The sequence below is a fragment of the Primulina huaijiensis genome, chromosome 3 (assembly GCF_012295235.1).
Source record: "Primulina huaijiensis isolate GDHJ02 chromosome 3, ASM1229523v2, whole genome shotgun sequence".
NCBI classification, from domain to species: Eukaryota; Viridiplantae; Streptophyta; class Magnoliopsida; order Lamiales; family Gesneriaceae; genus Primulina; species Primulina huaijiensis.
Window position 1 is genome coordinate 27,440,098 of NC_133308.1, and position 15,889 is coordinate 27,455,986.

Consider the following 15,889-nt stretch of genomic DNA (forward strand, 5'->3'; position numbering starts at 1 on the left):
ATGTCTCAAAGTCTCTTGATATTATTTAAATTATTCAAAAAATATATATTGGACTTCTTTAAAGACCGGACCCAGAGACCGCGGCCTCCTTGACCTCATAAAAAAAATCCGGCCCTATGAATGAAAATAGGGATTCAAATTGAAAATTTAACTCACATTATTTTGTTACTCAACTTTATCATATATTAATTCAAAATTTATTACATTAATTAATATAAAATGAAACTTTGTTATTCAATTCTATTATCTCTAATTGCTGTTGTTTTCAAAATTGTCACAAGATCAGTAAATCGTCCTTCTTAATATGGATCATGCTGAAAATGGTGATTATATGACATGGGATGATCATGTTAGATCTGTTAGCGTGAAAATTTTCGAGTGAAATGTGGCTGTTCATGTATCTGAATTTTTCATTATCATATATGTTATCGAATATAAAATACTGAAAAATTAGCAAAACGCGATTAACTGGAGTTAAGTACTATGTAATTATGGTACTTTCAGATTAAACAAAAACTGTCAGATAATTGTTATCTACCGACATGATTAAGAATTAGTTGATTAAGAAGAAATTATTGCCTGAATATTAGGGTCAAATTTAAGGTCTGATTCTTAACCAAATCATCGGAGAAACTAATTAATGGAATTTTTTTCGGGAAATTGGACTTAACTCCCCAGCCGCCGTTTTTTTTTGTGTTCAGTCCCTGGGTACTTTTTTAGTACCATATTTTCACATGAAGTGTACCACATTTCCACATGAAGTGTACCACAATTTGTATGACATAGTACCACAATTTTGTGGGTAGGGAGTGAACCCAAATAAATGTTTTGGTTGGGGATTTTTCACCAACTTCCCCAATTTTTTTCTACATTAAATGATGATAAACAAGGAAAAAATCTAATCATATGACTCACCTAATCAAGAATTCCTCGGATTTTTGTCAAAGTGGGAATCCTGCAAAATTTCTTGCCTTGAAACTTAGATTTGTTTCTTTTTCATGGCTGCTTTGTTGTTGTGCATCCACACTTTGAAAACTTGCCTCTTGACCCCAACTTCGCTGCAGAACTGTTGGACTTGTTGATCATCTTGTTTTTGGATTCTCCAATCCAGCTTCTCCGCGAATTCATGCATTCGATCCTTCTGTTCTTGGCTGAATTTCGTGCGGGACCTCTTCTTGGACCCTGAGATCGACGGCTTCATCGATGCATGCGCGCCGCTGCCGGAGTGGAACATGTTGAGATCCTCGCTGGATGACTCCGCCACCGCGCCTCCCGGGTTTCCCCTGAAGTTTACCATGGTTGGCTGTGTGGAGTGTTTGTGATGACTCTGCTGGTGGCCGCGTTGGGTGTTTAGATTGTGGAGTAATGGGTTGGGCCGGTGGGTGCTGGTGGAGTTGGGGTTGTAAGGGTAGTAGATATAGGGCTGTTGCGGCGGCTCGCCTTTGACTTCTTTCCGGTGGAAATTACGGTGGCAATCGCAAGCGGCGCATCTCATCGCTTCCGGAGTGCCCTCTTCTCCGCTTGCCATGAATTCTCCGCATCCATCCACTACATGTCCACCGATGCCCGCGGCATGATTCTTGAGGCATTCTCTAAATATAATTAAGGAAGTATTACTACAATTAGCAGCTGCAGCCTCCACTCTCGCAGTCGCTGCAGCCGGTGGTGGCTGAGGCGGCTGGGAACCTTGTGGTTGAGCTGCCAGAGCCTTCGAATTTGATGATACACCAGCCTTTGCGCCGGCTGTTGGAGCCGGATCTGAATCTGGGGTGGGCTCATTCTGCCCCAGAGGCTCTGAAGGAGGGGTAGACACATGGTGGCGGAGGTGCGCCGGAGGATGGTTCTGGTGATCCGAGATTTGGGTAGGGCTGAAAATGGAACTCCCGCGACGGGTGGAAACCGTTGCATTCCCTCTCCTGTCAGCCGAGGTGGCGACTAACGGAGCAAGAGGCAGCTTCACCGGAGATTCTTGAGAGGTCGGCGGACGAATATAGTTCGTAGAGTTCTGACTCCCTAGCATATCCCTTGCTTGGCCTCGGCGTTCCATTAATGAACGAAACTTTGCTTGAAAAATCTTGTCTTGGGCAAAATTCTCTTGCTAATCCCCTCTAAATCACCATTAGCATGATCAAACCTTGTGCTGTTTGCTGTTAAATAACCTGATTAATCCCCTCTAATTCTTGGATGATAATCAAGAATGTAATCTATGGGGGTTTTTGCCTTTCTCTTCTTTTGATTTGGACTTTTTTTTGAGTGCTAACCCCACCACTCCATTTTACTAACTCCTCAGCCCTATTCCAATACGTAAGCAAGAGAAAGAAGCACCGCGTATAAAGATAATTTGACCCCAAATGGGCTTTATTTCAAGACAATCCAAAGAAGCAATAATTCAATCCAAGAATCTTGAAAATTAATCTAAATTCGGACATGTACAACACTCGAGTAGGACCCATTCTAACACGTCATCGATTAAACCAAAACTTAAAAAAATTATAACTTTCAATAATAAATTATCAAACAACCGTCATCACCAGCAAATGAGATTTCAGAAACTGTCGTGGAAACCATCCGAACGGATTTGGATCATCCGTTGCTGAAAACTTTTTTACACAACCATCTGGTTTCATCTGATAATTTTTCAAAATTATATGTACTGTGTGATCTATCAAATGATCAAAGTTAGTCATCTATTACAAAAAAATACATATTATGTGTTTTCATCACAGTAAAAGAAAATCCAAATCCCCACACAACTGCCAAAACATCATTTGAACACTTCATAGTCTTGGTTAATTCAAGAAAATGGAGAGTTACATTAATTGAAAAAACTGAATACAGACAACACGCGAGAGGGAAAGAATACTCGACAAGTTTTGAAAGAAGATTGCTTGTCTCCCAACAGCCATCCAAGGGATTCTAAGCCACAAAAAACTCCCACCTCCATTCAAGAAAAGCAGACGGGGAGGGGGGCACTGTTCTCTGTGTGTGTATTTGGGTGTTTTCTGTGAGTGCGCACTCAGGATTAAAGAGTGGTGCTCGTAATTTTGATAGGTGATAAAGTTGCTACCCAGTGTGTAAGATTGTGTTAAAGTAGATGTCCTGCAAGCCAACTGTTAGCTAGGGATTTTATTGACTCAATTGTAATTAACAATCTTTATTTTAATATAATTCATTATTTCATGTATTGTTATTTCTTTATCTGTATACCCATGTTATCAAACATAGATAAAGACCTTGATTATACTTTAATACAAAAGAATCGTAATTCGATGTTGAAACTCGTCTGTAAACACTTTATGATCTAAATTCGTTCATAGTCGATTCAGCCGCCTGAAACATGGATAAAGGTCGCTTGAGCTCGAGACTAGCATCTGTGATGTTGTGTACTGCGTTTCTTGGTAAGGGCATAGAGATGTCCAAACATGCAGATGGGTAGTCATATGATGATTATACCGAACAACCCTCCCTCGGACTTTCCAAGTGGTTATCATTCATCGAGAGGATAAGTCCGTGGTTATGATTGTACACCATTAGTCCTTACAACCCGGGACAACACTGAGGCTCTATATGCTAGGGCTGTGCTTTGACTCGTTTACTGGCTCCAGGAGAGTCATCAGGTGGCGAGGTTGGGTACAGTTGCGAAACATATAGGAGCCAGTGCATTGTAGTCGGGGATTCACCGCTCACCTGCGGGTGTGGATATCCTATGTGATCTGATGAAATTATAGTGCATGGAATCTCTGGCCAGAGTATGAGATGTACGTTAGAGAAGGAGTTCTCGAACGGTACATGCGATGCCACTATTTATAGTTATCACATAGTTATCGAATTAATATGCAACCCTCGATGAACCAATGGTTGCAGATTCGATCGGGATATATGAGATGAAGGGACCGTACTGTACGTTAATCATAATCGACTGGTTCTTGCAGGCACTATCAGTGATACCTAGGGGATCATGGGGCGATGCTACTAGACGCTCTTACCATGATCCGATGGGTGCAATCAGAAATGAGTTCTGACATTCTTGATCAAGGTGTTGATGAAAAGAATGGGGCTAACTAGGGTAAGCCCGAATAAAGGATTATGTCCTGAATCACAAAGAGTTGTGAACCCACGGCTAGCTGTATCCCTGAACCATTGAGGGTCACACAAGTACTGGATCGTTTGTTCCCGTTGAGAGAATAAATTCAAGAAGTTGAATTTATATTATATAGTAAATTCAAGAAGTTGAATTTATGATAATTAAATTTTGAGAGAATAAATTCAAAGAGTTGAATTTATAAAATTTGAGAATTTAATTTATTAAACTCAAAATGTTGGGTTTATTAGATATTAAATTTTGGAGGTGATATAAATTCAAGGAGTTGAATTTATAATTTGAATAATAAATTCAAATGTTGAATTTATAAATGATTTAATTTATTAAACTCAAAGGTTGAGCTTATTAATTAATAAATTAAATATGGTGGGTAATATGTTTAATGGGCTTGTAAGAGTACAAGTCCAACATATTAAATAATTAAAGTTGTTAATGGACCTTGATTAATTGATTAAATTAGTGTGACTAACCCAATTAATTAATTAAGCTCATTAATGTTAATTAAATGGCCCAATTATTATACTATGATAATTAGGTCATGGTTAATTATAAATATGAGTTAACATGACATAACCCTAGCCGCCACCACAAGAGATTTTCGAAATCTCCTCTCCCAAGCACTCCATAATTCGGCCATTTCTCCTTGGAGAATAGTTTGAGCCGCCTCTCAAATTTCAATCTCCTACGTAAAATCTCTTCTACTTTTTCTAGTGCAAATTAGAAGATGATCAAACCACCTAGTCGTGGACCTGATTAGAAGAAAGGAGTCCCTGAAGAAAGTTCGTAGGGATTTCATCAAGAGCTATCTCCGCTAAATCCGGAATAGTTGGAGTCGTGTGATTATTTCACCAGAGGTATAATTTTCTAAACATCCTATGAATGTTTTATTAAAAACCATACGAACGCCCAATCAAATGTATTTTGATTGTCAAAATAAAATAAAAATTTTAAAACTTCCGCTGCGTTTGGACGTGTAGAAAACCGAGATCCAACAGATTGTGATGACACACGAACTTTACTCCGCAAAAACAACCGGCAACTTCATGTTGGTTATCTTCCACAGCCTGCACACCGGTCCATTCTCCCATTATTGCCTCCCAGTATGTGCAACGTATATTTTTTAAAAAGTTGATTCAATCAAACCCTATACGCGATATGCCTCTAAAAACATTTGCAGGTCAATATTCGGGAAAATAAATTTTTTGTTTAGGATTTTATTGTTTAGTCTATCAGTTTGTTAAACTTCAATCCAAGTAAACTAACTTTTAATTAGTCGAAATTTGGGTTCAATTGTTACATAACGTCAACATTTTCCAGCCTCGTACCAACGATATCCGATACCAACATTTTCCAGACGCTTTTTTTCTTGTCAGCAAAGAAGCTAAGTTTTTAGTTGTTTCCTGGTACACTTAAAATGACACTCTTCAGATTTCTAATATTTTAACGTGCGAAAATTTAACTAAAAATGCAAAGTTTTAGCCCAAAAATAACTCTGTTGAGTGCAATAATTGTTCATATTTGGCAGAGCGATCGAACCATGGTATTTGAGTTATTGTGTGGTTTAAAAGATTTGAGTTGCACCATTACCACCAGCTATAGCTTTTGGTAAAGCGGTAAGCACTCGGTACTACAATTGGCATCAGAGCCAAGATCGCGGGTTCGATTCCTATTGATTGCGAAAAGTACAATNGTGAATGGGAGAACTTTGGGTTGTTGAATGGCGGGAAGAAGACACTCACATCACTTAATTGACGATGGTGAAGAATTAGATTTTTTTTTATCGTTCAACCTTTTCTTCTCTTATTGTTCAACCATGGTTAAATATATAAATGTATTGATAAGTTAAGGTAACCACGAAAGAGAAATTCAGAAAGTAGACAGAGAAAATAGCAATAAATTAGGAAAGAGAAAAGAAAAGAAAAATTAAAAAGACAAACAAAATAAAATAATAAGACGAGACACGTGTCAATTATTTGATGTAGGGAGAGTAAAGCTCCCGGTGGAGCATAGACACTCTCAGTACATTTGCCAAGAAGCTAGAACTTGTCCGTGGAGTGATTAAGTTGTAAATATATTATAAATATAAACGTGATTTAATTTTCATATAAATTTTTTATCTATTTGAAATATCTACAAAAATCTTTATACAATTGATGTTACAAAGGGGAACACGTTTTTTAGCAGTGTTACACCAATAGCTAAATAAAGGAATTAAAACCATAAATTTTAAAGGATTTTTTTGATGATTTTAGAAATGGGTCAAAAAACAAAACTCGTCATTTTGCCACAAGTACTTGAGTTCCTGATTGTGTTTTCTTGCTTCATAGGTTTAAATAGTTCACATTTATTGATTCATTAATTATGCACATTTGATCGTCTTATAATTAAACACTTTTCCTAATTCTTTATTTTCACAATATCATCATATAAATATGGTCGTAGTTTTAATTAATGAGAAGTTAAATTCGAAAAATATTTAAAGTTTTTTTTTTATCTTTTCTTTATTTTTTTCTATTTTTTATGTGAACCAGCAATTTAATTGTCTTCTTCTTATAATTATTTTTTTATACGTCATTCAATCAAACCACCGTTATTTACCATTACTAATACAAATATGTGAACTATTTGTATTAATAATTAACTTGTGCATATAATATTGCTTTATCTTATAATAAAAATTAACACCGGTGAAGTATAATTTTGGAGTGGGTCTCATGTGAGACCGTCTCACACAAGTTTTTGCCATAATTTTGTGTGCTTTTGACCCCGTAAAAGTAATTGCCTTTAGTTTATGTATTGAAGTTCATCGTTATTCCAATAGTTTGATTCAAGTTCAACTCAGACATTTATTTTAAAATAATTCATTATTGTAGGATACAAAACTTCTAAATGAAATCCACTAAAAGAAAATACTGATTTTAAAAATCGGAAAAATTGTTTTTTTTTAACTTTTTTTTACGATTTTGGTCTTCTGTGTCATAAAATTTCAATTTTAGTTCTGTTTTGTCAGATTTTTGGTAATTTTTGTCATTTATCATCGTGATTGTTGATGTGATACTACTTACATCAGCGCTACATCAACACTATATTAATGACGTCATATAATCGCCACATCGAAAAAAATTATTAAAATTGTAAAAAAAACACAAATATAACGGACTAAAACTTGTATTTGACAATGTAGATGACCAAAATGGTAAAAGATAAACTTAATAAAAAAAATTGGGAGGGTGAAATATTATTATTATTTTTATTATGGTGCATTATGACATAATTAAATCAAGAAAGTGACAGCAGATCACGGTACATTATAATCGTGAAAAATGAGGTTACAAATTAAAAATATCATTGAATGAGAATCAAAATTATAATACAAAAATTTACTTTCGATTATTAAATTATTTATAAAGAAAACTTTGGTTTTAAAAATTAAATTATTTCTCTATAGCCGGTCAGCTATGTCATTGTTTGTGGGAGGCCCTATGCTCTAGGTACAGTCCCCCTCTTAAATTGCCTATGTTGGAATCAATATTGTATGGTTCGGATTAGATCGTATTAAGAGTTCTGTGTAGTTCAATCCGAAAACAAAATCGAACCGAACTGGAATAAAATATAATTTGAATCAAAGTATAAAAATAAATTAAATATATTATTGGACCGGATTTAAATGGTTCTGAATTCGTTTCCATGTAAACCTAATTCAATTCAAGTTGATAACGGATTCACTTCAATCATAAACCAATTAAATCGATTCTGAATTCAACAAGATTAAATAGGACCGGTTCGGAATGGATCATTCCAGAAGCATCCTTAGATTCATCCCATGCAACGACTATACATACTATACCCTACCCTTTTTGTTTCTTATCAAATTTAAGTTTGGAGATCATTTAATTTTAATATTCAAAAGGGGAACTGAATAAAGTTTGTAATCAAGTTATGATGCAAAAGTTGAAATTTGGCACTTGAAATGGAGACAACATTAGGGTTTAACTCCCTATATATTATGGATCAAAGTTCCAACCGTAATGGTTCCAGTAATATATATATATATATATAAACTGAAATATCAATGATTAAATTAAATTAAAAAAAAGATGTTATATATAATTAATACACCATTTCCAACAAACATAATCGCAAAAATTATTGTTTTGTAATTTCTTGAAATGCAGTCACTGATCGGCTGGCTTGCTATTTCGTTTGCGAATGTGAGTGTTAAATTTTCAAGGTTTTAGACTAAATCATGTCTACTGTTCGGATGATCTATATGATTTATGTGCAGGACTCGTCATTCTTGTTTTTGGGAAGGTTATTGGCGGGCTTTGGCGTCGGATTAATAATTTCTTACACGGTAACTTTAAATGAATGGTTAGGATAACCCCTTGTTTCGTATGATCAAAATACGAAAATTGTTGTGTTTCTGCTATTGCAATGTTAATAGGTGCCAGTATAATACATAGCCGAGATAGCGTCTCAAAATATGAGAGGAAGTCTTGGAGCTGTAAATCAGGTTGGCTTCGTTATAAATTTGCTAGAGCAACAATTTACCTGAGCTAATTGTTGGATTTTCGAGGTTTATGGAAATTTGATGTTATTTGATGACTTGAAACGCAGCTTTCAGTAACAATTGGAATAATGCTTGATCATGGTATTGATCAAACAAAAAATTATTTTTTCTTTTTCTTGCTAATGGATCTTGTAGAAAATAATGTGGGATTTCATGTAATATGCAGTAAAGTGATAGATGATACAAGTTTTGTTTGCAGGAACTCTACCATGTCTAATCTTGATGCCTGGACTCTTTTTTATACCAGAGTCTCCTCGTTGGTTGGTATGAGACCTAAACTCGAGTAATACATTTATCATGTTTTCGATTTATTTCTTCTTGACTTGTTTTGAATTTTAAAAAGTATAGGCTAGAATGGGCATGAATGAAGATTTCGAAACTTCTCTGCAAGTTTTACGCGGATTTGAAACAGACATCTCTATTGAAGTAAATGAGATCAAGGTATCAATTTTAATCTATTGACTCTTTTCATAGGTGAGATTGTTTGTCAATAAGTTTATGCATTCTTATTTTCTTCAGACATCTGTGGCTTCATCAAGCAAGAGAACTGCTATCAATTTTTAGGAGTTCAAAAGAAAACGCTATTCGTATCCTTTGATGGCACACTTTAATCTCATTAAATTTTGTGTTTAACTACTCTATGAATGATTATATTTGTAATACTTTCCTCAGTAAAGAACTTTGTTTATTTGTTCCCAGGTGGGAATTGGACTACTGATGCTTCAGCAACTCAGTGGCATAAACGGTGTCCTTTTCAATTCAAGTAGCATATTTCTATATATCTGCAGGTTAATCCTATGCTATTTTCTTTGTGAGCATATAAAGTTAATCATCATATATAGTTCCATTGACTTTCATTTTATTCGGAGTTAACTATTAGAATTCGAACTGGAATTTCACCCGGCAAAACTGCAACATTTGGTATTGGAACCATTCAGGTAAATATCATCAAGTTATAGACCTGGAAAGAAAGTTGAAATTTTATGTTTCCTTGGATGATAAATGAATATCATCTTGATGTAGGTTATTGTCACCGGAATTGCAACTACTTTAGTTGACAAAGCTGGTCGCCGAATTCTTCTTCTCGTGCGTATCTCAACTCCTTCGCTTGAAACATGTTTTGATTTACTTGAGTACGGTTAGGAAAAAATTATCTAATATATGTCGACAGATATCCTCGTTGCTAATGACTGCCAGCAGCCTCCTAGTTGCGATTGCATTCTTTTTAAAGGTGTGTATTGTGTTTATTCTTTACATTTTCATCATCACGAGTTTTTAAGAATTATTATTATTTTCATGGAGAGCAGGATATTTTACCACAAAATTCTCATTCAGTGTTGGAAGTATTAGCACTAGTCGGGCTCGTGGTATGTCTCAACGTAACTCTTATACATATATGAAATACGTTTATTAATCATCACATTTTCTGGCAGAATTTCCGTGACTTTCACCATTTATGCATTGATATCGGCTTTCACCGTGGCATTCATTGCTCTGTGGGTTCCGGAAACGAAAGGGAAAACTCTAGAAGAAATTCAATGGTCCTTCAGATGATGCCGGACACAATGTGATTTCAGACAATATTTGCAAGCAGTTTGCTTTCTCACCAATTTTACAATGCATGGGGAGAAGATGTATACATCAATGGGTTTTCTACTCGTTCATCTTTGACGGAACCGGGTGCGTTACGCGTACTACTATTATAAAAACCGAAAAAACAAACATCCAATGAAGGATGGCTTTTCTACTTGTATATATAGATGGCGTGCAACGAAGGAAGATATCATCTTAGAGAGAGGAGTTTGTTGGATTGAAAGAATCTTTTTTCCCCATTCTCAACTTGTGGAGCATTTTATGAATCCACTCTAATGAATTGTCTCTTTGACATTAGAGAGAGGGTCTAAAATTTCAGTATTCTTTGTTACAATATCCAGTAGCATTAAACGAATTATATACTTGACACTGTTCATGTGATTAGTTCTAAATATCATTTAGTATATCATTCATTGTAACAATGGCTGAGTTTGATCAAAATTTATCGCATAGCATCATCCAGTCTATGGTCATCGTAAATCATCCGGTCTATGGTTATCGCATAGCATAAATAATTGAAATTTTAGTTATTCATGTAACGTCTTCTTATGAGTTTGGTCATCTATATTATCGAATTTCTATTTTCGTCTATTAATTTATTATTTTTATAATAATAACTATTATTATTATTATTATTATTTCGCTCACTTTTGTTTTTACATATGCGGCTCTAATGTGTCGTGTCACATAATGTAAATTGATTAAAATTGCAACACAAATTACCAAAATTGGTCAAAAAAAAAAAGAACAATAATAACTAAACTTCAATTATGTAAATATTACGGAGAAAAATCGGAAAACATAAAATATAGAGGTAAAAGAGAACATAAAAATATAATTTTCCCAAATTCATTCTGTGGTGAAGTATCATTCAATCTATGGTATGGCAACATTAGACCTTAATACTTGGAAGTAGAACTTCTTGATAGATTAGATAAGAGATAAATTCAAGCAACGCTCACTTTCCTATAATACGTTTGTCATCGTCAATAATACTTGGAAGTATTCTCGATATAATAATGATGGATATGCACTCTTTGTTTTTTTTATCTCACATATATTTCTCCATTAAAATAAAAAAAATATTTTTATCATAAAAAATAATATTTTTTCATGAATTGAGTCGAATTGCAAGTTCATTTTAAATTGAATCATGGCAAATTAACTCGTAAAACCGTCTCACATAAATTTGTGTAAACCTGGTATGGTGTAATAAAAATCCCAACATTCTAAAAATACAATATCAAGATACGCATACTCATACAATTTTTCGGATTACATCGATAATTACATGGTCATGACTTTCATACATAAACATTTAAATTGAGCATGGAGCATATTAAAATGATTCATCAACCCAACAAGGGGAATTGAATAACTTTAAAAATGGAATATAATTTTAGTCCAAGGTGATACATTTGAGGGATATTTGGGAGAATAACTTTGGTAAAACTTCATTTGTTAAAAATGGCTCTATGTTAATTGATTGGTCACGCCGCAGTGTTCTAAAACTCCGGCTAGACGACCGCCTAGACGTCGCTTGACCGCACCGAAAAGGTTCTAGGCGGCCAACCTATGCGGCAAGGGCGCCGAGTCAAGACGGGCCTAAGCGAGCCTAAGTGTTTAAAGTTTTTTGGCAAATTTTTTTTGGGTTTTTAATTTTTGAAAGTCGAATTAAAATAGAACATGACATAAATAAAGAATTATAGACTCATGCTTTTAATTTTTTGGGATTGAAAGTCCAATTAAAACCATGATTTGTTGGATTGCCCTAACACGCCACGCCACTCTCATCTTTTTTTGTTTGTTTACTTCTGCACACACAAAAAAATCGAACCAAATACTAAAAGTAATCTTTTTCTTTAATTTGATTTCTTTTGTATTGCTTATATTCTGATCCGCCTAGTGACGCCTAATCCCCGCCTAAGCGCCTAAGCGGCCTAGGCTATAGGCGCTAGTCTCACGCCCGATTAGCGCCTAGCGAATTTTAGAACCATAGAAAGTGACGAATTTCTTTTGGGCAGAAGACTAGACCTCCTTGTAGGAGACAATTGGAGTTTACAGTTACCTTTATAAATACACAAAAACTCAATCTCGAGCTCGACTCAGCACATCCACAGCCACACTTTCGTGGATATTATCTGTCCCAGGGCATAAAACTTGATCTTACATCTTAATGCCAAAATGAGTTTTCCCAGTTTCAAAAAAAAAAAAAAATTATACCGTGAGCGTAGCACATAAGATCATTAAAGATGACCAAAAAAGTTGATCAAATCCGAGTCTTTTAGCAACTGTTCATCATAAAAACTGGAAAGTACATCTGCAAATGCTGTACATTGGTTACGGAATGACATAAGATCTGAAACGCTATTCATTCCGTTAAGACGAAAAGGGAGGAAGGAAAGAAAGAATCCTTAAGTTCCACTAAAACCCTGGGAATACTCAGCTTATACCAAACCCAAAACACTTGCTGCTCCTATGCATAAAAGCTAGTAGTTAATAAGTTAAAATACACAGTGCGGAACTACCTTATATTTAGTAACATCAGGAACTCTTTGAACAGGATTAATAGAAAATCTGAATTCAGGAAGAGGAACCAAAAAAGTATTTCTCTAATCATAAGTTAGCAGCTGGCTGTTATTTCCCAGTCATTGGTTCCAAATACACGCCCTGCATACAAGGAAAAAAAATATCAATGTTTAATTAGCTTAAGATAAGTATCACATCTGGTGGGTCAGAAAATCCTGGAAATACGGATATTTAATCAAAGAATATGGGGAAAGAGAAGAGAAGGAAACAAATGGGAAGCAACAAAATATTAAAAACTTATACTTCAAATACAGCGAAGACAACAGAAACATTACTTTGGGCACATAATGTGTGTGCATTGTTTGAAAGGGCGTGGGCGTTGTGGACTAAAAGCTTTAATGTGTCCATTTCCACTGGTAAAAAAGACACACGAACTTAAGCAAGAAAATTCGAGTAGCTCAAATTAGTAGTAGTGCAATTCTAGATTTTATAATAACACTTCATTTCTATCAAAGAATAAAGAATTGGATTACCAGGCCACTGATGGGGAAGATTCATACGAACCCAATAACTAGAAACACAAGCATAGAAAAACCAATATACACTCTCCAAGAATTGGTTCATTGTTTATATGAAACATTAGTCTGTAAACCCACTATATCAGACAATATTAGCTCATGCTCATCCCACTAAAATGAATGCAACAACATTTAAACAGATAATATTCAAACATCTCTTTTGAACTTTCCTTGATACTTGAACTCCATCATATCTATCTACCTCCTCGATGCAGGTCCTTAACTATAAACATTTAACAAACTCACTTTGCAGAATGACACTTCCAGAGTCATTTATCCATTCACTCTATCAGCAGATAATGCGTTGAGAATAAAAGGAGGATATTGAAGTAGATAAGTAATGTATATGATCTTTTCGTCACGGTTCAATCTGTATTATGAATTGTTTCATGTCCTCCTGCTTTCAGATAGTGACTCAGATCTGAGGACCAATATAGCTATTTCACTTTCCGCTTGTGTTTTAGAGGCTGGCCAGTAATTGCTGAACTTTAATATTGAGTTTGAAAAGAAGTGGTTAAAAGTGATTAAAGAGAGTAAATATGTTCAAAGTAATAGTGGTCACTCATTTTTAAAGGACAACGCAGGTTGAAATGTTCACCCATTTATTACCAACCATCCCCTTGATATGTAATCAATGCCAGTCACCCGATTCTTTTGAGTGATGTATCAGTGGGAAACAGGGAAACAACTTTCTCGCGCTTGATTATTCCTTTGAGGTCAAACTTGTGTGCAGCAAATGGAAGACAATTACATGAAGCACTTTAAACTCATTCCCCCTTGTAACTCTGCACCACTTCTCTAGCCTCAGTCTACCTCTCCAAATATTTATCTCACTTACTGATCCACCTAATCAGAAGCAGGTTTATTCAATTTTATCTATCTATTTGGAACGAGTGACATATTAAGGTTCTGAGTGAACAATTAGTTATTTAATACATCAGTTCAGCCGCTTCCGTATTTCTAGCTTATTGATATCTATTGCAAGCATCCTCACCAGGCACCTTATGCAGTCTATCTGAAAACTCGCAAGCATACTCATTGATGCTCTAACTTTACCTTATTTAGGCTGCCATCTCCTGCTAAGGATGAAAACTAGTTAAACGAAGTTTAGAAATTCAAAGAAGTATCAAAATCTCTTTCAAATTTACCAAATATCATTAGACATAACATGCAATAAAAACAAATCTAGAATTACTAGCCTTCTGAAGCAAGGAAACTAACTTCATGCAACAACGAGTAAATTTAAATAGTCGAAATATTTCCAGGATCCTACCCAAGATTTCCAATTCCATTATGTGGTTCAACATACTGCAGCTGAAGCTGATGTCCATAATGCGGGAGCCCAACTTGTTGCAGTGGCTGCACAACATTCTCCTCTAAAAATACTGCTGAACCAGCAGCTGGGGCACCTTTCCCATCCAAGAGCCTCCACATGTACCAAGCCCCAATTGACCTATAAGGCCTCCACTTATCACACAATTGTTCTATCCTGGAAGGCCTAGGTAGCTCCTCCAAACCATACAGCAATTGCACACCTTTCCTAACACCTAAGTCACTTACGGGTAAAACATCGGGCCTGTGCAGGGAGAATATCATGAACATATGAACTGACCATGAACCTATTCCTTTCACCATTGAGAGCATCGTGAACAAAGACCTATCATCCATTTTCACAATTGTCTCATCAGACAAAATCCCTGATTTATATTTATTTGCAAGGTCATATAAATAACTGGCCTTCCGGCTGGACACCCCAATTTGCTTAAGTTGTTGGGGAGAAAGTGCAAGGACGGAATCCGGGAAAACAGCATCCTCACCACCACAAAGGGAGACGAATCGCGTATATATAGAGGTTCCAGCTTTAAAAGCAAGCTGCTGGTATAGTATGCTCTTTGTGAGGGCGAGGAATGGGGGGTGGTGGGACTCAAACTGCGGCGGCTGGTGAATATCAATAAGGGAGGCAAGCAGGGGGTCTGCCACACGGAGGTGGCGGAGGCCTAATTCAATCTCTCCATCGGCAGATAAGGGTTTGATGATCTGTGGCAGAGCCCTGGAAGCTTGGGAGGCGCTCCGCCGCCTGCTTTTAACATTATTTGCATTAGTAGGTGGGATAGTCGTTGTTGAGATGGCTGCAGAGGAGCTAGAGGAAGAATCTTCCCCAATGGTTTGAGGCGGCGACGTTTGGTCTTCCGCGGTGGCAGACGCGGAAAGTTTACGGATTTTGGGGGGCCGAATCGGAATTTTGGAAGGGTTTTGTGAATTTTGAGAGATTTCAGCGGGAGGGGAATGTGGAGATTCAGCCGCAGAGCTGGATTGAGGCGGAGGAAGAGGAATTTGAGAACTAGAGTCAACAGGTGTAAGGTACACATGCTGATAAATACAGTCTGGTCGAGTTTCAGGGGTTTGGGATTCTGGTTTGGGATCGGACAGGGCTTTGATTTGCGTGAGCTTCTGCTCCGCCATGTGAACTCAACGCGAAGAACAAAAACTAACTCCGGGGATGTCCGTGGCCGTGGC

At 36.1% G+C, this 15,889-nt stretch overlaps 2 protein-coding genes and 1 pseudogene across 2 annotated transcripts; 1 reads left to right on the forward strand and 2 right to left on the reverse strand.

The window, feature by feature from the left end:
• Positions 1-943: 943 nt before the first annotated feature.
• LOC140972350 (zinc-finger homeodomain protein 6-like) lies at positions 944-2,333 on the reverse strand. Its single transcript, XM_073434795.1, has one exon. It carries the CDS (start codon positions 2,045-2,047, stop codon positions 980-982), a length of 1,068 nt encoding a protein of 355 aa, XP_073290896.1. The 5' UTR covers positions 2,048-2,333; the 3' UTR covers positions 944-979.
• A 5,938-nt stretch (positions 2,334-8,271) lies between these two features.
• LOC140972634 (sugar transporter ERD6-like 4) lies at positions 8,272-10,462 on the forward strand (annotated as a pseudogene).
• Positions 10,463-12,530: 2,068 nt separating this feature from the next.
• Positions 12,531-15,883, reverse strand: LOC140974279 (uncharacterized). Its single transcript, XM_073437649.1, has 2 exons — positions 14,646-15,883; positions 12,531-12,935 (listed from the first exon to the last, which is right to left on the reverse strand). The coding sequence occupies exons 1-2, from the start codon at positions 15,833-15,835 to the stop codon at positions 12,914-12,916; spliced, it is 1,212 nt and encodes a 403-aa protein (XP_073293750.1). The 5' UTR covers positions 15,836-15,883; the 3' UTR covers positions 12,531-12,913.
• Between the last annotated feature and the right edge of the window lie 6 nt (positions 15,884-15,889).

Coding starts and splice junctions, on each gene's coding strand:
- LOC140972350 (XM_073434795.1), bottom strand. CDS start 2,047: ATGGAACGCCGAGGCCAAGCAAGGGATATGCTAGGGAGTCAGAACTCT.
- LOC140974279 (XM_073437649.1), bottom strand. CDS start 15,835: ATGGCGGAGCAGAAGCTCACGCAAATCAAAGCCCTGTCCGATCCCAAA. Junction 12,936..14,645: donor AATGGAATTGGAAATCTTGG/GTAGGATCCTGG, acceptor CCTTGTATGCAG/GGCGTGTATTTGGAACCAAT.